Here is a 21,494-nt window from a genome sequence, read left to right on the forward strand (position 1 = left end):
ATTTCCGTTTTATGGACAAGGATAGGACTGTTCTATTTAGGGACGGACAATTCCACCAAATGCGGAATGCACAGAGCCAGTATCTGTGTTTCACGGATCAGCAATTTGTGGTGAGCAAAAACACTAGGTTTTTTGGGTGCATGGACTTGTAGACCATAATGCAAGCTGTGTGTGATTGTAACTTTTCTGTACTTTGAAATGGGAATAGGAAATGCCTTAGTGAATCAAATATTCTAGTAAAACACTATGGGGGTCATTTATCAAACTGGTGTAAAGTAGAACTGGCTTAGCTGCCCATAGCAACCAATCAGATTCCACCTCTAATGTTTGACAGCTACTTTGGAAAATGAAAAGGTGGAATCTGATTGGTTGCTACTTTACACCAGTTTTATAAAGGACCCCATATATCCTGCTCTAAGAGTAAAACTAAACGGTGCCATTGGGTGCATTTGAAAACTGCATGCAGTTACTGCCTCACAAGCAGTCATAGTTTAACAATTTAGCCCATTTGGCAGCCTTATTAAGGCTAGTTTCACACCGATTCTCAGCATATTGGCGGTGTTGCGGCTGGCTCTCCGCTAGTCGCCATTGTAGTTAAAGGGGTTTTTCCACCTCAGACAATGGAGGTATATTGCTAGGATATGCCCCCATTGTCTGAAAGGTGCAGGTCCGACCTCTGTGACACACACCTACACCGAGAACGCAGCGGGGAAGGTGGTGGCCGGAGGTCCCTAGGTTTTCCAGGGTCCGGCCACCGCCAAGCACTCTCCCCATAGAAGTTAATGGGAGAGCACCACGCTTGCGCAGAAACAGCTCCCATTATTTCTAAGGGGACGACGGAAAAAGCCGAGCCAGAGCTCAAAATGGGCAGCTGTGGATGTGCAGTGCGTCCTCCACAACCTTCAGGGATCCGTTCTCGATGTAGGTGCGGGTGTGGGACCCACACCTATCAGACAATGACGTGGCCCAGACATCTCATTTATTTGCCTCCACGTTCATATATGCACACAGATATACCTCTATCTAGACCAGGGATCAACAACCTTCAGCACTCCAGCTGCTGTGAAACTACAACTCCCAGCCTGTTCTTCTAACTTACATAGAAGTGAATGAAGCATTCTGGGAGTTTCTGAACAGCTGGAGGTTGCTGATTCCTGATAGCATTGCATACTATAGTGTAATGGTGAGCAACACTGTTGTATTGGTATAGTTAAAACAATGGTGTTTATTACTCAAGATATGATTGTGTTTGAAATTTGTGGGCTAACCCTGTACTATGACACCGGCTGACCTGTTGCATGTGCACTTGGCAGCTGAAGACATCTGTGTTGGTCCCATCTTCATATGTGTCCTCATTGCTGAGAAAAATTGTTTTAATATATGCAAATGAGCCTCTAGGAGCAAAGGGGGCGTTGCTATTACACCTAGAGGCTCTGCTCTCCCTGCAACTGCTGCGCCTTCTGCACTTTTATTGACAGGGCCAGTCAGTGTAAGGGCTCATGCTGGCTGTTCCGTGCATTGGGGACTGCAAACGCACAGGCACCATCCGTGCGGTTGCTGCACATGGATACAGACACATTCACCTTGAATGGGTCTGTGATCTGTCCACACTGCAAAAAAATAGAGAGAAACAGAGAGAAACCCCACAGCAGCACCGCAGTGCTTCTGTGGGGTTCCGTGCCTCCATTCTGCATCGCGGGCCGCAATAAGGCTGACAACGGTCATGTGCATGAGCCCTAAATGTGATCACGCCTGGTCGAGAATTCTCCTAAAGAGACTACATGGCAGTTGCAGAGAGAGCAGATCCTCTAGGTGTAATGACAATGCCCCCGTTGCTCCTGGAGGCTCATTTACATATAGTAAAACCTGATGTTTCTCAGCAATACACTGCGTGCAGAATTATTAGGCAAATGAGTATTTTGACCACATCATCCTCTTTATGCATGTTGTCTTACTCCAAGCTGTATAGGCTCGAAAGCCTACTACCAATTAAGCATATTAGGTGATGTGCATCTCTGTAATGAGAAGGGGTGTGGTCTAATGACATCAACACCCTATATTAGGTGTGCATAATTATTAGGCAACTTTCTTTCCTTTGGCAAAATGGGTCAAAAGAAGGACTTGACAGGCTCAGAAAAGTCAAAAATAGTGAGATATCTTGCCGAGGGATGCAGCACTCTTAAAATTGCAAAGCTTCTGAAGCGTGATCATCGAACAATCAAGCGTTTCATTCAAAATAGTCAACAGGGTCGCAAGAAGCGTGTGGAAAAACCAAGGCGCAAAATAACTGCCCATGAACTGAGAAAAGTCAAGCGTGCAGCTGCCAAGATGCCACTTGCCACCAGTTTGGCCATATTTCAGAGCTGCAACATCACTGGAGTGCCCAAAAGCACAAGGTGTGCAATACTCAGAGACATGGCCAAGGTAAGAAAGGCTGAAAGACGACCACCACTGAACAAGACACACAAGCTGAAACGTCAAGACTGGGCCAAGAAATATCTCAAGACTGATTTTTCTAAGGTTTTATGGACTGATGAAATGAGAGTGAGTCTTGATGGGCCCGTGGCTGGATTGGTAAAGGGCAGAGAGCTCCAGTCCGACTCAGACGCCAGCAAGGTGGAGGTGGAGTACTGGTTTGGGCTGGTATCATCAAAGATGAGCTTGTGGGGCCTTTTCGGGTTGAGGATGGAGTCAAGCTCAACTCCCAGTCCTACTGCCAGTTTCTGGAAGACACCTTCTTCAAGCAGTGGTACAGGAAGAAGTCTGCATCCTTCAAGAAAAACATGATTTTCATGCAGGACAATGCTCCATCACACGCGTCCAAGTACTCCACAGCGTGGCTGGCAAGAAAGGGTATAAAAGAAGAAAATCTAATGACATGGCCTCCTTGTTCACCTGATCTGAACCCCATTGAGAACCTGTGGTCCATCATCAAATGTGAGATTTACAAGGAGGGAAAACAGTACACCTCTCTGAACAGTGTCTGGGAGGCTGTGGTTGCTGCTGCACGCAATGTTGATGGTGAACAGATCAAAACACTGACAGAATCCATGGATGGCAGGCTTTTGAGTGTCCTTGCAAAGAAAGGTGGCTATATTGGTCACTGATTTGTTTTTGTTTTGTTTTTGAATGTCAGAAATGTATATTTGTGAATGTTGAGATGTTATATTGGTTTCACTGGTAAAAATAAATAATTGAAATGGGTATATATTTGTTTTTTGTTAAGTTGCCTAATAATTATGCACAGTAATAGTCACCTGCACACACAGATATCCCCCTAAAATAGCTAAAACTAAAAACAAACTAAAAACTATTTCCAAAAATATTCAGCTTTGATATTAATGAGTTTTTTGGGTTCATTGAGAACATGGTTGTTGTTCAATAATAAAATTAATCCTCAAAAATACAACTTGCCTAATAATTCTGCACTCCCTGTATGAGCACATATAAAGATGGGACCAACACAGATGCCTTCAGCTGCCAAATGCACATGTAACAGGTCAGCCGGTGTCATAGTACAGATCTGCTGACATGTGACCTTTAGGTAACTGAAGTAAAGGTGCACAGCTTCTTATCCAGAAAAGAAACCCCAGGACAAGAACATGTAAGAAAGTCACATCTTTATTGGTCATGTCATTTGTAATCACAGACTGGGACTCCAAGCCATGTCCCAGGGGTGACGGCGTGTGTAAGTAGGTAATGGATAATCCTAATGTCCAGCAACATGGGGAAAGTCTTCAGTCCAACGAAACAACAGTTCTAGAAAATAAAACAGAAGAACATGAGGAATTAAAGATCTGCAATTGGAAATACAGCCAATCAACCCCACTCCTACAGGAGGTCAAATAGTGGCATGGCTGACAAACTGCACAAAGGCAAAAAACATACAAACTGTATTTTGTAACTTTCTCTTTAATGCAAAGAAGGCCATAGATAACAAATAGCTTTTGACCAAAGACTTCTTTAGCAAACAATGATCTCCTGACACCTGATCGCTGGTAGATCCCAACAAAATCTGCAAGCTCCTGCGAGCTGCTGACTGGTCAGACTGTTCTGTAAAATAAGAGATATGTGCAAGATGTGCTTCATTTCCCACAGCTACACATTTTACAGGCTACATTCACTGGAGAAATGGTTATTGCACTGAACTACGGTGTCAGGGCTCAAACACATACTCCAGCCACCATTCCTGTCCGAGCATGAGAATAGCCGTATCCTAGGGATCTAGAGTGCTGTAAATGCAGGTCATTAGATATGTGCTCGAGATGGCATTCGTAATATGGTTCGTACTGCACAAGCCCTAAAATAGAGAAACAGCGCCCTCTACTGGCCAAGTTTAAAACAGCAGTAGAAAGGAAATACCTACAGCATTAGGCATTGACTTGAATGGGTCTGCGAACCGTTGTCCGTCAAAAAAATAGGACAGGTCATATTTTTTTGACGGACTGGAAACACGGATCACGGACGCGGATGACAAACGGTGCATTTTACGAGTTTTCTACGGACCCATTGAAAGTCAATGGGTCTGCAGAAAATCACGGAAAACGTAACAACGGACACACACAACGGTCGTGTGCATGAGGCCTTATGCAAATTTATCCAGGTATTCAAGCTTGGAACATCTTATGAGAGCAAAACTCGACTAAATCAGAAGTCTAGCCAAAAACAATATTCTATTCAAAAGAATCTTCCTATACTTATGGCAATTTACCTTAGAGAAATCACTCAGTATACAACATTCAACCATGAATGGGATCGGGAGTCTCAATTTCTGGCTAATAAAAGTTATTAATCACCAACCAGTATTCTTTTAATTCTGGGCAGGACCAAAGCATGTGTAAGTGGTCAGCCCCAAAGAGGCCACACCGTGGACACTTAGAATTCTCCATAAAGGCGTGACATATAATCTATGTAAAATATTAAATTGTATATCATTACGTGATTAAAATGATGTGATATTAAACTCAACTTCGCTAATAGGTTTCCCCATCCCTCCAATTGAACCCTTGGGCAATCTACTCCCCAAGCCCTTTGTCCTGGTGACTGAGTTTTATTAAATAGTGCCTTAAGCAAAAATTTACACAAATGTGCAATCTTAACCCTGTGATCTAAATTCCATAAAATCATTTAGGGAGGTAGAGATATCTATCTCCAACAGTGATTTATTTTTAACACTAGAAAGTGATGAACGTAATTGAAAATATCTAAACCAGGACAAACCACCCATATTCTCAGTATCTCTCCATTCTTCACCACGTGTGCTACATATAAAAAAAACTTTGCCAATACTGGTCCTCGGCTATTTTATCTAAAGCCTGTAGTTGAAAATTATACCAGAGGGGATTAAGGGATCCTGTTATTCCCAACCATCCTCGAATAATGTCCCATGCCTTAGATCAGGCATGCTCAACCTGCGGCCCTCCAGCTGTTGCAAAACTACAACTCCCAGCATGCCCAAACAGCCTACAGCTATCAGCCTACAGCAGGGCATTGTGGGAGTTGTAGTTTTACAACAGCTGGAGGGCCGCAGGTTGAGCATGTCTGCCTTAGATGATAATTCTTTAGCCTCTCTATACTCCTGTTGCATATTAGTCAATTGCCCTGAATCCAATAATGTGAATATGTTGTTATATGGGGATTTCCTCAGAGTAGTACACAATACACTCTTTTTCCATTCGCAGTATAGCCACAGTTGACCGGCTATAAAATAACCCTTGAAGTAGGGAAGATTCAAACCTCCCTGATCTAAAGGCTTGTATAGATATTCCAGTTTAAGCCTTATCCTTTTTCTTTCCCACAACAAATCATTAATAATTCTCTCGATACTTTTAAAAAACGTATCCTCTACCCATATAGGTGGATTCCTAAGGATATAGAGGAGCTGGGGCAAAATCACCATCTTGACCAGACTCTGTCAGCTCTAAATAAAGGAAGTCAGAGCCATATCCCAATTTTTGAACTCAATATTAGTTAATAATGGAATCAGATAAAGCTGTATAAAATCTTCAATCTTAGGAGATAAAATAAGAAACACTCAGCATAGTCAGAGCTCCTTCAGTAGAGAGTACAAAACTATCCACTAGCATGAGAGTGGTTTTTTAACAAGTTTATATCTAGGCCTGAGACCTTACTGAAAGAATTAGGCATGAGCCCTTAACTAGCTGGATGAGTCTTGGAAAAGTTGTATTAGTATGATCGCCACCAATGTTTTTAATACTGGGGAGGGCGCACTGTGCCACCAATGTTTTTAATACTGGGGAGGGCGCACTGTGCCACCAATGATAGTTAAGGTTTAATACAAGAGGTGGGTGCGTCGGCGCAGAATCACATAGCCGGCACCCTGCCTCTGAGGGGTTAACTGCCGCTGATCGCAGCTTCCTGTCATATGGGCTGAGCACCGCCTCCTGTATTTGTATTAGACGTTAACTTTCATTGGTGGCGCAGTGCGCCCGCCCCTCTCCTCATTGGCAGCGCAGCACAGGGGGAAGGAGAGTGACTCCTTCTCCCCTGTGCTGCTGAGGGAACATGGCGCGCTGACAGCAGCGTAGTCATGTTCTGTGATAGAGCGCTGGATGCATTATCGGCAAGGTTAGATGACGATACCGATAACTTTGAAAATCATGAATATAGGCCAATAATATCGGTAACTCCGATAATCGGTGGATCCCTACCCAAAACCTTCCAAAGGAATCTCCACTCCACCCTGTCAAAAGTCTTGGAAGCATGAAGCGAGAGACCCCTCGGAAGACTGAATGTTCATAAATAGCCGATGAAGATTGTATTGGGTACCCTTATTTGGAAAAAAAACATTCTTGTCTGGGTGCTTAATTGAAGAAATAACGTTAGAAAGTCTTGTAGTGAGAATCCTTGAAAGACGCTTCACATCGGTATTCAGTAAGGATATAGGTCTATATGACCCCAGATCCAAAGGATCCTGACCTTTTTTCAATATTAATGTTATTATAGCTTCTGTCATTGATTCCGGTAGAGTCCCATCTTTAAATGAGTCAACAAAAACCTTCAGCAGACTAGGAAGCATAACCTCCCTATATCTACGATAGAATTCCTATGGGAATCCGTCTGACCCGGGGGATGAGTTACCAGTACATGCTTTAATTGCATCCTCTACTAAAGCGATTCTCTCTGAATATCTGTAAGAACTGGAAAAGAAATAGCATCCAGATAGGAATCCATCATTTCATCGGTAATACTGGTATCTGCTTTATATAAATCAAAAAATGATCAAAAAAAACTCCCTTTATAGACTCTTCATCCTTAACAATTCTACCATCCATTAAACGGACACTACCCATCTGTTTGTTTTTATCTTGATTGGAAATCACCCTTGACAGAAGTTTTTTTCTGGGCGACCCGATTCCGTAAAGTATATCTGACCCTTGAAAAAAAAGCCTCTGCTGAGCCTTGTCAGACAAAAAAAATAAAAATAATAATCTGAAAATGCTTGACTTGCATTCTGCATGGCTTTTCTATTTACTTTTATCTTATTACTAGAAAAGTCATTCATGGCTGATATTGCAGCTTCTTTAACAACTTCTCCTTAATGCTATACCCTTTCCTTAGATAAGAAATATTACTAACAAAATCCACAGGATCCGGTAGGCAGAAAGGGGACAAAGGCCAGGACACCAGAAGAATCCCTAACAGGATCCGGTCCGATCGGGCAAGCCTTCATGCATAGGAGGCAGCAGATGGTATAGAGACCTCGTCGGGTCTACAGGTGATCAAACCTTCAATAGATACGGAATCACGTGTAGGCACGTATCCTCAGCGACACCTGCCACGGTCAAACAAAAGGACCAGCAGAGCGAGCAAGGCGGGTCTTCAATGTATCCCAAGCCCAGGCAAAGCAGTGGAAGGAGGCGTGGTGGAGCGTGGCAGGAGAGGAGGGAGTGACGCACCCTTCTATGTCATCGCCGATACGCATAAAACTTAATTTCAATATTGTACAGAGCGAGCGCTCCATACAGTATTAGAATGTATTGGCTCCGACGAGCCAATAATAACTTCATAAATTGATTTCTACTATAAAAAACCATTTCCCGAACTCGGGTTCGATTCCAAGGTACCACTGCGGCTCATCAGAGCCAATACATTCTAATACTGTACGAACCGCTCGCTCCGTACAGTATTGAAATGAAGTTTTATGCGAATTGACTTAGGATGTTTCATCCGAAGTCGATTCGCTCATCCAGACAGTAACAGGTCATCCAGACAGTAACAAAAAATAAATAGAAGTTTTTGGAATTGAATAAAACTTTGTATGTGTGCAGGCAGTGATGTTATATGTATGTTTCAACAAAGCGAACTTAGTTAGCATGCTGTATGGAGATCTGTCTCCGTACAGCATTCAAACGTATGGGCTCCAGTGAGGTGAAATTCGGTGAATAACTTCGTTTATTAAAGAGTAACTAAACTTTTGTATACATTTTTGTTAACATGTCCCTAATGACCTAATAAGGCCTCATCCGTGATCCGTGTTTCCTGTCCGTCAAAAAAATATGACCTGTCCTATTTTTTTGACGGACAACGGTTCACGGACCCATTCAAGTCAATGGGTCCGTGAAAGAACACGGATGCACACAAGATTGGCATCCGCGTCCGTGATCCGTAGGTTACTTTCATACAGACGGATCCGAAGATCCGTCTGCATAAAAGCTTTTTCAGAGATGAGTAGTGATGGGGACGCTTCTAGTTAGAATATACTACGAACTGTGTACATGGCAGCACCCGATCTCTTACAGGGGGCTGTGATCCGCACAATTAACCCCTCAGGTGCTGCACCTAAGGGGTTAATTGTGCATATCATAGCCCCCTATAAGAAATCAGGGGCTGCCAGGCAGCAGACCCCCCTCCCTCCCCAGTTTTAATTTCATTGGTGGCCAGTGCGGCCCCCCCCGGCCCCCCCTCCCTCCCTCTATTGTATTATCATTGGTGGCCAGTGTTCGGCCCCCCCTCTATTGTATTAATATCATTGGTGGCCAGTGTGCGCACACTGGCAACCAATGATATTACAATAGAGGGAGGGAGGGGGGGGCGGGGGAGGCCACACACTGGCCACCAATGATATTACAATAGAAGGAGGGAGGGGGGGCCGGGAAAGGCCACACACTGGCTACCAATGATAATACAATAGAGGGAGGGAGGGGGGCGCACACTGGCCACCAATGATAATACAATAGAGGGAGGGAGGGAGGGGGGGCCGGGGGTGGGGGCCGCACACTGGCCACCAATGATATTCAAACTGGGGAGGGAGGGGGGTCTGCCCCCTGCTGCCTGGCAGCCCCTGATCTCTTACAGGGGGCTATGATATGCACAATTAACCCCTCAGGTGCAGCACCTGAGGGGTTAATTGTGCGGATCACAGCCCCCTGTAAGAGATCGGGTGCTGCCAGGCAGCAGTCATGTACACAGTTCGTAGTATATTCTAACTAGAAGCGTCCCCATCACTATGGGAACGCCTCTGTGTTAGAATATACTGTCGGATATGAGTTTCACGATCTAACTTATATCCGACAGTATATTCTAACAGAGGCGTTCCCATGGTGATGGGGACGCTTCAAGTTAAAATATATCATCGGATTGGAGAAAACTCCAATCCGATGGTATAATAGGGCTTCCTGACTTTACATTGAAAGTCAATGGGGGAACGGATCCGTTTGAAATTGCACCATATTGTGTCAACGTCAAACGGATCCGTCCCCACGGCCAGGCGGACACCAAAACAACTTTTTTTTCATGTCCGTGGATCCTCCAAAAATCAAGGAAGACCCACGGACGAAAAAACAGTCACGGATCACGGACCAACGGAAGCCCGTTTTGCCCGTGAAAAAATACGGTCGTGTGCATGAGGCCTAAGAGTATTTGTAATATACTTTATTAATGTTTTTTGTATTTTTAATAGACTCCCTCCCCCACCCCCCTAAAGTGCACCTTTCCCTGTGCACCTAAAATTGACTTTTCAGTACACCTCAGCGGTGTGCGGAGAACACATTTTTTCAATGTGGCTGCAGTGCAACGAGTACGGGCAGGAGTGCATATTGCTGCTTCTGCCCGTGCCACCCAGAGGTTTACTAAATGCTGCCATAGCACATGGGTACTCTGTACCCAGATCTCCACACAGCAAAGCAGGAGCCTGCTCCACTCAGCTAATCCTGGCATAGCACATGGTTACAGGGTACCCGTGTGCTATGCCAGCATTTAGTAAACCTCTGGAAGGCACGGGCAGGAAACCCCCCCACAAAGGAGGTCTAAAGGACAAAAATGGCAGGTAATACGAGAAAATAATAATAATAAAAATAAAACATATTATATGAAGACAATACACACAAAGGTTAAAACTCTTTCCCCTGACAGGGCCATTTTCACTTGGCAAACACAAACCTAAATCATACATTAAAAGCATTATGCTACTCCCATATGTCGACGGGCGCAGTCACATGGCCTCTGTTAGGTGGACGGGGGGATGACTGGGACAGATCAGCAGCTTCTACTCCCCTCCCTGACTTCCAACAAGTGCTACACCCTGAATATTACACATTCTTTAATATGAGTGAATAAGTCTGAAGCTCTAAAAACGTGGATTATAACGGCAGGAAGCATTCAAAGCCACAAAACATGACATAAGACCTTCTGCAGTGAATGGGTTAATGGGAGACGAAGCCTACAGCTTTTGTTTCACAAACCGTAAATCTGACCATTGCCCTGCGGTGACTTATTCCCGAGACTCCACCTTGAATATAACAGAAACGTATCTGCGCTGCTCACAGTAACCAACATCGGATTCAGACCAGCGACGACTCGTCCATGTTTCCTGGCCACAAGAAGTGGACAAATAATGTGCCAGTGCTCAGACCGTGTGCTTCCTGCTCTACACTCGCTCCGATGAATTGGCTCCTATGTTATTTTTGCTTCACTTTCTATCTAGGATTCTGATTGGTTGCTATACTGACACGTGTCTACTGTGCCATCATTACCCGCCAGTCACCATCTCATCCGCACACTTGTTAGGACCGTCCTCCGGAGAGGAAACATACATCCACATACCAAACTGAAGCTGCGACCCCAGCGCTGCGCTGAAGGCGGTTGCCCAGGCAATTCTAAGGCCTCTTTCACACGGGCGAGAATTCCGTGCGGGTGCAATGCGTGAGGTGAACACATTGCACCCGCACTGAATCAGGGCCCATTAATTTCTATGGGGCTGTGCACATGAGCAGTGATTTTCACGCATCACTGGTGCGTTGCATGAAAACCGGAGAAAGCTCTATATTGTGCGTTTTTAACGCAGAAGTGAATGGGGCTGCGTGAAAGTAGCAAGCATCCAAAAGCAAGTGCGGATGCGGTGCGATTTTCACGCACGGTTGCTAGGAGACGATGGGGATGGGGACCCAATCTTTATTTTCCCTTATAACATGGTTATAAGGGAAAATAATAGCATTCTTAATACAGAATGCATAGTAAAATAGCGCTGGAGGGGTTAAAAAAAAAAAAAAAAAATTAATAAACTCACCTTAATCCACTTGAACTCTCAGCCTGGCATGTCTTCTTTCTTTTTTGATAAACCGGACCTGTGGTGACGTCATGAGCACAGTGACGTCATCAAAGGTCCTTTAGCCAGGTCCTGAAGAAAGTAGAAAGAAGGAGATCCGCTATGCGATCAAGTGTATGGGGTGAGTTAAATTAGTTTATTATTTTTAACCCCTCAATGGACATTTTACTAAGCATTCTGTATTAAGAATGCTATTACCGTATTTTTTGCTTTATAAGACGCACTTTTTTCCCCCCAAAAGTGTGCTGTATTAATGCTATACATAAGGCACTACAGTAAGTACAGTAATTGCGGACCCATTCGGATTTAATGTATTTAACAGTTGCGGGGCCCGGTGTATTAGAGTAGAATCACTGCACCGGGCCCCGCCATGAGTGTCTCCGCCTCCTCCCTCCACACTGATGCATCTGATGGGGGATCTGTAGATGACACTTATGGGGATCCACAGATCTTCCCCCCCTCCCCAATAACAGTGCGTCATCCACAGCTCCCCCCCCCCCCCCATAACAGTGCGTCATCCACAGATCCCCCCCCCCCATAACAGTGCGTCATCCACAGATCTCTCCCCCCCCCCCATAACAGTGCGTCATCCACAGATCTCCCCCCCATAACAGTGCGTCATCCACAGATCTCCCCCCCATAACAGTGCGTCATCCACAGATCTCCCCCCCCCCATAACAGTGCGTCATCCACAGATCTCCCCCCTCATAACAGTGCGTCATCCACAGATCTCCCCCCCCATAACAGTGCGTCATCCACAGATCTCCCCCCCCATAACAGTGCGTCATCCACAGATCTCCCCCCCCATAACAGTGCGTCATCCACAGATCTCCCCCCCATAACAGTGCGTCATCCACAGATCTCCCCCCCCATAACAGTGCGTCATCCACAGATCTCCCCCCCCATAACAGTGCGTCATCCACAGATCTCCCCCCCCCCCCCATAACAGTGCGTCGTCCACAGATCCCCCCCCCCCCATAACAGTGCGTCATCCACAGACTAGGGATCGACCGATTATCGGTTTGGCCGATATTATCGGCCGATATTGAGGATTTTGAACGTTATCGGTATCGGCATCTATTTTGCCGATATACCGATAACGTATGGGGAACACAGAACGCGCTGCTGTCAGCGCTCTCTGTGTTCCCTCCGCAGCACAGGGGAGAAGGAAGCAGTGTCTCCTCCCCCTGTGCTGCTGCTGCCACTGCCGCCAATGAGGGGATAGAACATAAGAGGAGGGGAGGGGCTGTGGCCGCTGTGCCACCAATGAAGATAAGCCTCTCATTCATTCATATACAGGAGGCGGGAGCTGGCTGCAGAATCACATAGCCGGCTCCCGACCTCTATGAGCGATAGCTGCGGTCCGCGGTAGTTAACTCCTCAGGTGCCGCGGATCGCAGCTACCGCTGATAGAGGTCGGGAGCCGGCTATGTGATTCTGCAGCCAGCTCCCGCCTCCTGTATATGAATGATCGAGAGACTTATCTTCATTGGTGGCGCAGTGCGCCCCCCCAAGCCCCCCAGTATTAATCATTGGTGGCGCAGTGCGCCCCCCACCACCATCCCAATCCCGGCCAATAGTAAAAACATTGGTGGCGCAGTGCGCCCCCCCCCCCCCACCCAGTATTAATCATTGGTGGCAGTGGCCACAGGATCCCCTCTCCCCTGCTCCTCCGATCGGAGCCCCAGCTGTGTAAGCCTGGGGCTCCGATCGGTTACCATGGCAGCCAGGACGCTATTGAAGCCCTGGCTGCCATGTTCAGCTCCATGCTGCTGTGTGCACTATGCACAGAGCAGCAGGGACAGTGTGAGATCCTATTCACCCTGATAGAGATCTATCAGGGTGAATAGGACAAAGGTTCTAGTCCCTAAGGGGGTTAAAAGTTAGTAAAAAAAAAAAACACAAAAATATTAAGTATAAATGAAAAAGATTTATAAAAAAAAAATACACATTAACAATAAACAAAAAAAATACACATTAACAATAAACATATTAATTTTCAGCAGATTGTGTAGGAATTTTTTTTTTTCTCAAAAATGAAAATTCCCAGAATATCGGTATAAATTATCGGCTATCGGCCTGAAAGTTCACAAATTATCGGTATCGGCCCTAAAAAATCAATATCGGTCGATCCCTACCACAGACCACCATTAGTTCAAAACCTACTAAAAGCACACCTTTTGGTTCAAAATATTTTTTTCTTATTTTCCTCCTCAAAAACCTAGGTGCGTCTTATAAAGAGAAAAATACGGCATTTTCCCTTATAACCATGTTATAAGGGAAAATAATAAAATCTACAGAACACCTAACCCAAACCTGAACTTCAGTGAAGAAGTCTGGGTTCGGGTCTGGGTACCAAACATGCAGATTTTTCTCACGTGTGTGCAAAACGCATTAAAACATGTTGCACTCGCGCGGAAAAATCATGCATTTTCCCGCAACGCACCCGCATCTTGTCTGGCCCTCACACGCGACACCCGTGTGAAAGAGGCCTAAGACTGGTTGCCTGCTACAACACCAAGCATCATTTACTTCTGACAAGGTGGTCATTTTCATGCTTCCTGTCAGGGAATGGAAAAATTGTGTACATTTAGAAGCTGAAAACATGTCCAAAACGCGTCCCAATGACATCACTGTGTGGCGGAGTACAAGGGGAATTTCATATCCTGCAATGAGCGCTGTCCCTGTGCGACTGGGAAAAACAAATCAGGTTTCAGCTCATGAATGTGAATGCTTTCCATTTACTGACAGCAAGCAATCCGAGATCTTGGAAATGGTCAGGAAATAAACCAGAAAGCACATCACAGAGCTGGATACCTTTCACTATACAAGGATTAATAAAACCCTTTTAAAGGAACACTCCAAAGCTGACAAGCTGTCTTATGCCTGTAAGGCTGTGTTCACACAGTCAGGATTGTAAACCCATACCAGGAGCGGCGCCCACCGGAGGAAAGATGTGGGCCTCGCCTAGTTTTGGATTACAAATACTGACCGTGTAAGATCCTGGGGGGACGTGACACGGGGATTCTGTTTTGTGCTCCTTGATCCCCTGTGTCTTGAACCATCGGGCCCTGAACTAGGCAAAACAGTCATCCAAAGTTGCACAAAGGTCGCCAAGGTTATAACCCGAGCAATCATGGTTGGTGACTGAATACAGGGTGGCATATGTGGGCACAATATACAAACCTCACAACAGGCAGGAGAAGGAATCTCATCCGACAAAGTTAACGACCACCAAATGCAGAATAGTGCTGGCAAAAAGAAAGTCTGCAAAAGCCCTCTCCGGGGAAATGCTGAGGAAGTCTCCCTTGTTCTGGGGGTTGATCTGGATCCTCAAGCACACTGCGGGAGAAGAGGGAATACATTAGTGATGGAGGCATCCCCGTACAGAGGACATGTGCACCCAACCGGTCACCTCTCCTGACATGTAAGTACTTGTACTCCCTCAGCTCTCTCATGACTGTTGTAGCATCCCTCTGTTATTCTTCCTAGAAATGTAAGAATACATTGCCAAGTGGCTGATACCTGCTATGCAGCGAGGATGTCCAATAAGTGCCCCCCCCCCACACTAGCAAAGTGAATATTAACACCGGGCTGCCAATTTATTCATACATTTCCAGGTGTGATGACAGACGACAATGTCTACAGGTCCTCGGAAAAAAACCTCAGAATACCCTCTAAAGGGGTCCTCTCACTTCAGTAAGTGGCATTTATCATGTAGAGAAGTTTTATACAAGGCACTTACTAATGTATTGTGATTATCCATATTGCTTCCTTTACTGGATTGATTCATTTTTCCATCACATTATACACTGCTTGTTTAACTCCTGCTGGGCAGTAAAGAGGCAAACAGGACCCCCATACTCCCACCAATCATTTCTGTCACATAATATAAATGCAATATTCACCCACCATTAGAACCACTCCCGTGGGAATCGCAGGTTATGTTACTGTACACAATGATTGCTTTAAAGGGGTCTCCCAATTATGACAACCTATTCCCTAAGCACAAGATTAGGGGATAAGTATCTGATTGGCGGGGGCCTGAGTAATTAGACCCCCCACCAGTAAGTCACTTATCCTGTGGATAGGGGATAAGATGTCTTAATGGGGCATCACGTTTAAAGGGGTTCTCCAGGCTTTTAATATTAATGACTAGGGATGAGCAAATCGACGTCAGATGAAACATCCAAAGTCGATTTGCATCAAACTTTGTTCTAAGGCTCCATTCACACGTCCGTAAGTGTTCTGCAGATCCGCAAAACACGGACACCGGCAATGTGCATTCCGCAATTTGCAGACCGCACATCGCCGGCACTATAATAGAAAATGCCTAATCTTGTCCGCAATTGCGGACAAGAAAAGGACATGTTCTATTTTTTGGCAGAAACGGAAGCACGGATGCGGAAGTACGGATCCGCAAAGGCGGACAGCACCTTCCGGCCCCACTGAAAATGAATGGGTCTGCACCCGTTTCGCAAAATTGCGGAACGGATGTGGACCCATTTTGCGGATGTGTGAATGGACCCTAATTAGAACAAAGTTTTATCCTCAGGATGGGTCATCAGTATCAGATAGGCAGGGGTCTGACACATGGCACCCCAACCAATCAGCTGTATGAAGGGAAGGCACGCGCCGTCTCCTGTCTCTCTGCCTCCTGGCCATAGACATGTGTGCCTTCTCTTCATAGAGCTGATCAGCGGGGGTCCCAGGTGCCAGACCCCAGCAGGTCCGATACTGATCATCTATCCATTAATATTAAAAGCCCGGAGAACCCCTTTAATCCTGGTAGTGTGAGTTACAAGCTCGTCCCCAGCGCAGAGAGGGACACGCTCCCCACGGGGGCTCGTCCCCAGCGCAGAGAGGGACACGCTCCCCACGGGGGCTCGTCCCCAGCGCAGAGAGGGACACGCTCCCCACGGGGGCTCGTCCCCAGCGCAGAGAGGGACACGCTCCCCACGGGGGCTCGTCCCCAGCGCAGAGAGGGACACGCTCCCCACGGGGGCTCGTCCCCAGCGCAGAGAGGGACACGCTCCCCACGGGGGCTCGTCCCCAGCGCAGAGAGGGACACGCTCCCCACGGGGGCTCGTCCCCAGCGCAGAGAGGGACACGCTCCCCACGGGGGCTCGTCCCCAGCGCAGAGAGGGACACGCTCCCCACGGGGGCTCGTCCCCAGCGCAGAGAGGGACACGCTCCCCACGGGGGCTCGTCCCCAGCGCAGAGAGGGACACGCTCCCCACGGTGGCTCGTCCCCAGCGCAGAGAGGGACACGCTCCCCACGGTGGCTCGTCCCCAGCGCAGAGAGGGACACGCTCCCCACGGTGGCTCGTCCCCAGCGCAGAGAGGGACACGCTCCCCACGGTGGCTCGTCCCCAGCGCAGAGAGGGACACGCTCCCCACGGTGACTCGTCCCCAGCGCAGAGAGGGACACGCTCCCCACGGTGGCTCGTCCCCAGCGCAGAGAGGGACACGCTCCCCACGGTGACACGTCCCCAGCGCAGAGAGGGACACGCTCCCCACGGTGACACGTCCCCAGCGCAGAGAGGGACACGCTCCCCACGGTGACAAGTCCCCAGCGCAGAGAGGGACACGCTCCCCACAGTGACACGTCCCCAGCGCAGAGAGGGACACGCTCCCGACGGTGACACGTCCCCAGCGCAGAGAGGGACACGCTCCCGACGGTGACACGTCCCGAGCGCAGAGAGGGACACGCTCCCCACGGTGACACGTCCCGAGCGCAGAGAGGGACACGCTCCCCACGGTGACACGTCCCCAGCGCAGAGAGGGACACACTCCCCACGGTGACACGTCCCCAGCGCAGAGAGGGACACGCTCCCCACGGTGACTCGTCCCCAGCGCAGAGAGGGACACGCTCCCCACGGGGGCTCGTCCCCAGCGCAGAGAGGGACACGCTCCCCACGGGGGCTCGTCCCCAGCGCAGAGAGGGACACGCTCCCCACGGGGGCTCGTCCCCAGCGCAGAGAGGGACACGCTCCCCACGGGGGCTCGTCCCCAGCGCAGAGAGGGACACGCTCCCCACGGGGGCTCGTCCCCAGCGCAGAGAGGGACACGCTCCCCACGGGGGCTCGTCCCCAGCGCAGAGAGGGACACGCTCCCCACGGGGGCTCGTCCCCAGCGCAGAGAGGGACACGCTCCCCACGGGGGCTCGTCCCCAGCGCAGAGAGGGACACGCTCCCCACGGGGGCTCGTCCCCAGCGCAGAGAGGGACACGCTCCCCACGGTGGCTCGTCCCCAGCGCAGAGAGGGACACGCTCCCCACGGTGGCTCGTCCCCAGCGCAGAGAGGGACACGCTCCCCACGGTGGCTCGTCCCCAGCGCAGAGAGGGACACGCTCCCCACGGTGGCTCGTCCCCAGCGCAGAGAGGGACACGCTCCCCACGGTGGCTCGTCCCCAGCGCAGAGAGGGACACGCTCCCCACGGTGGCTCGTCCCCAGCGCAGAGAGGGACACGCTCCCCACGGTGGCTCGTCCCCAGCGCAGAGAGGGACACGCTCCCCACGGTGACAAGTCCCCAGCGCAGAGAGGGACACGCTCCCCACGGTGACACGTCCCCAGCGCAGAGAGGGACACGCTCCCCACGGTGACAAGTCCCCAGCGCAGAGAGGGACACGCTCCCCACGGTGACACGTCCCCAGCGCAGAGAGGGACACGCTCCCGACGGTGACACGTCCCCAGCGCAGAGAGGGACACGCTCCCCACGGTGGCTCGTCCCCAGCGCAGAGAGGGACACGCTCCCCACGGTGGCTCGTCCCCAGCGCAGAGAGGGACACGCTCCCCACGGTGGCTCGTCCCCAGCGCAGAGAGGGACACGCTCCCCACGGTGGCCCGTCCCCAGCGCAGAGAGGGACACGCTCCCCACGGTGGCTCGTCCCCAGCGCAGAGAGGGACACGCTCCCCACGGTGACAAGTCCCCAGCGCAGAGAGGGACACGCTCCCCACGGTGACAAGTCCCCAGCGCAGAGAGGGACACGCTCCCCACGGTGACAAGTCCCCAGCGCAGAGAGGGACACGCTCCCCACGGTGACAAGTCCCCAGCGCAGAGAGGGACACGCTCCCCACAGTGACACGTCCCCAGCGCAGAGAGGGACACGCTCCCGACGGTGACACGTCCCCAGCGCAGAGAGGGACACGCTCCCCACGGTGACACGTCCCGAGCGCAGAGAGGGACACGCTCCCCACGGTGACACGTCCCGAGCGCAGAGAGGGACACGCTCCCCACGGTGACACGTCCCCAGCGCAGAGAGGGACACACTCCCCACGGTGACACGTCCCCAGCGCAGAGAGGGACACACTCCCCACGGTGACACGTCCCCAGCGCAGAGAGGGACACGCTCCCCACGGGGGCTCGTCCCCAGCGCAGAGAGGGACACGCTCCCCACGGGGGCTCGTCCCCAGCGCAGAGAGGGACACGCTCCCCACGGGGGCTCGTCCCCAGCGCAGAGAGGGACACGCTCCCCACGGGGGCTCGTCCCCAGCGCAGAGAGGGACACGCTCCCCACGGGGGCTCGTCCCCAGCGCAGAGAGGGACACGCTCCCCACGGGGGCTCGTCCCCAGCGCAGAGAGGGACACGCTCCCCACGGGGGCTCGTCCCCAGCGCAGAGAGGGACACGCTCCCCACGGGGGCTCGTCCCCAGCGCAGAGAGGGACACGCTCCCCACGGTGGCTCGTCCCCAGCGCAGAGAGGGACACGCTCCCCACGGTGGCTCGTCCCCAGCGCAGAGAGGGACACGCTCCCCACGGTGGCTCGTCCCCAGCGCAGAGAGGGACACGCTCCCCACGGTGGCTCGTCCCCAGCGCAGAGAGGGACACGCTCCCCACGGTGGCTCGTCCCCAGCGCAGAGAGGGACACGCTCCCCACGGTGGCTCGTCCCCAGCGCAGAGAGGGACACGCTCCCCACGGTGGCTCGTCCCCAGCGCAGAGAGGGACACGCTCCCCACGGTGACACGTCCCCAGCGCAGAGAGGGACACGCTCCCCACGGTGACACGTCCCCAGCGCAGAGAGGGACACGCTCCCCACGGTGACAAGTCCCCAGCGCAGAGAGGGACACGCTCCCCACAGTGACACGTCCCCAGCGCAGAGAGGGACACGCTCCCGACGGTGACACGTCCCCAGCGCAGAGAGGGACACGCTCCCCACGGTGACACGTCCCCAGCGCAGAGAGGGACACGCTCCCCACGGTGACACGTCCCGAGCGCAGAGAGGGACACGCTCCCCACGGTGACACGTCCCCAGCGCAGAGAGGGACACACTCCCCACGGTGACACGTCCCCAGCGCAGAGAGGGACACACTCCCCAGCACTGCACTGACACGTCCAGCCGCTGTCTTACCGCCCAGGATGAAGGCGCCCACGCAGGAGGTGAAGCCGGACAGGAACGAGTTGAACGGGAAGGTGCCCACCAGCAGGCAGTAGAGGAACTGCATGACCCCGGTCAGCAGGATGTACAGCAGGTAGGCGTCCAGCAGCTTGAGCCGCTGAGAAGTGGAGCTGACATACTCCTCCAAGAAGCGGGACACCACCGACAGAACCGACACCGACATTACTGCGGACGCCCGGACCGGAAGTACACTGCAGCAAAGAGACGTGGCGCTGCTCCACTGCCGGTGACGTCATCACCACTCGCCGGAAGTCGCGGCAGGTAGGCCCTGGCTGTCAAATGCAATGCACCGGTGACAGGCGAGTGACAGGTCTGGAGAGGGAGTGCAGAGCAGCCATGTCTGTGTTACCAGCGGACACCCTTCATCAGTCTGCAATAAACATGTGATTACACGTAAAGTGCCCTTGTTCTGTGTGAAGTAAACTACTACTGCACTACTTGTATGAGTGTCCGTGTGCAATGTGGCTCTATAGGTTGGGAGGAGGAGGTACTGGTCAGGCTAAGGACACGTAGTGCAGTATCAGGATGCTACATTGCAACATAAAGAAAGTGAAGGCAGCCATGCTGTGACATCCCACAATGCTGCCAGACCCCAGCAACTGGCTGGTCACAGTGCGACTACATTTACTGTGTTGTAATATAAGAGCCCACTACTGCCATCTTTGCCCTAATATATATAATACCTCCACAAGAGTGATCATGGGCAGACTGTTAAGGCTACTTTCACACTAGCGTTTCAGTTTTCCGGTATTGAGATCCGTCATAGGGGGCTTAACACCGGAAAAAAAACGCTTTAGTTTTGTCCCCATTCATTGTCAATGGGGACAAAACTGAACAGAACGGAATGCTCCATAATGTATTCCGTTCCATTTAGTTGTGTTCCCATACTGAAGAGCAAACCGCAACATGTTGTAGATTGCTTTCCGTCCTGGGATGCGGAGCAAGCCGGATCCGGCATGACCCCCAATGCCAGTCAGTTGGGACGGATCCATTTTCTATGACACAATAGAAAACAGATCCGTCCCCCATTGTCCTTCAATGTAGATCATGACGGATCCGTCTTGGCAATGTTACAGATAATACAACCGGATCCATTAATAACGGATGCAGATGGTTGTATTATCAGTAACAGAAGCGTTTTTTGCTGAACCTTGCCAAATCCAGTAAAAATGCTAGTGTGAAAGTAGCCTAAAAGGGTTTTTCAAGACTTAAATACTGTATCTGATCTGTGGGGGTCCGACACCGATGACCCCCGCCCATCAGCTATTTTAGAAGGCACTGGCATTCCTGTGAGTGCCGCGGCCTTCTCCATGCTTACCAAGCACAGCGCTGTACATTGTATAGCGGTTGTGCTTAGTATGGCAGCTCAGCCCCATTCACTTCAATGTGCCTAGGCCTCATGACAGAAGAATGTGATGTCACATGGCATAGGCTAAGCTGTGAGAAGGCCACTGTGCTACTGCAAGCACCAGGGCCTTTTCAAACAGCTGATCAGTAGGGGTCCCGGGTGTCAGATCCCCACCAAGCA

General features: G+C 50.2%; 1 protein-coding gene across 2 annotated transcripts; it reads right to left on the reverse strand.

Annotated features, from left to right (window-relative positions):
* Positions 1–3,603: 3,603 nt before the first annotated feature.
* On the reverse strand, positions 3,604–20,184 carry DAD1 (defender against cell death 1). Of its 2 annotated transcripts, none has more exons than XM_040416840.1 (3): positions 19,919–20,184; positions 14,757–14,908; positions 3,604–3,761 (listed from the first exon to the last, which is right to left on the reverse strand). In XM_040416840.1, the coding sequence occupies exons 1-2, from the start codon at positions 20,127–20,129 to the stop codon at positions 14,778–14,780; spliced, it is 342 nt and encodes a 113-aa protein (XP_040272774.1). In that variant the 5' UTR covers positions 20,130–20,184; the 3' UTR covers positions 3,604–3,761; positions 14,757–14,777. The 2 variants fall into 2 exon arrangements, with proteins under 2 accessions (XP_040272774.1, XP_040272773.1); XM_040416839.1 differs by having other exon boundaries at positions 3,604–3,759; positions 14,753–14,908; positions 19,919–20,183.
* Between the last annotated feature and the right edge of the window lie 1,310 nt (positions 20,185–21,494).

Source organism: Bufo bufo, chromosome 2, assembly GCF_905171765.1.
Source record: "Bufo bufo chromosome 2, aBufBuf1.1, whole genome shotgun sequence".
Taxonomy (NCBI): Eukaryota; Metazoa; Chordata; class Amphibia; order Anura; family Bufonidae; genus Bufo; species Bufo bufo.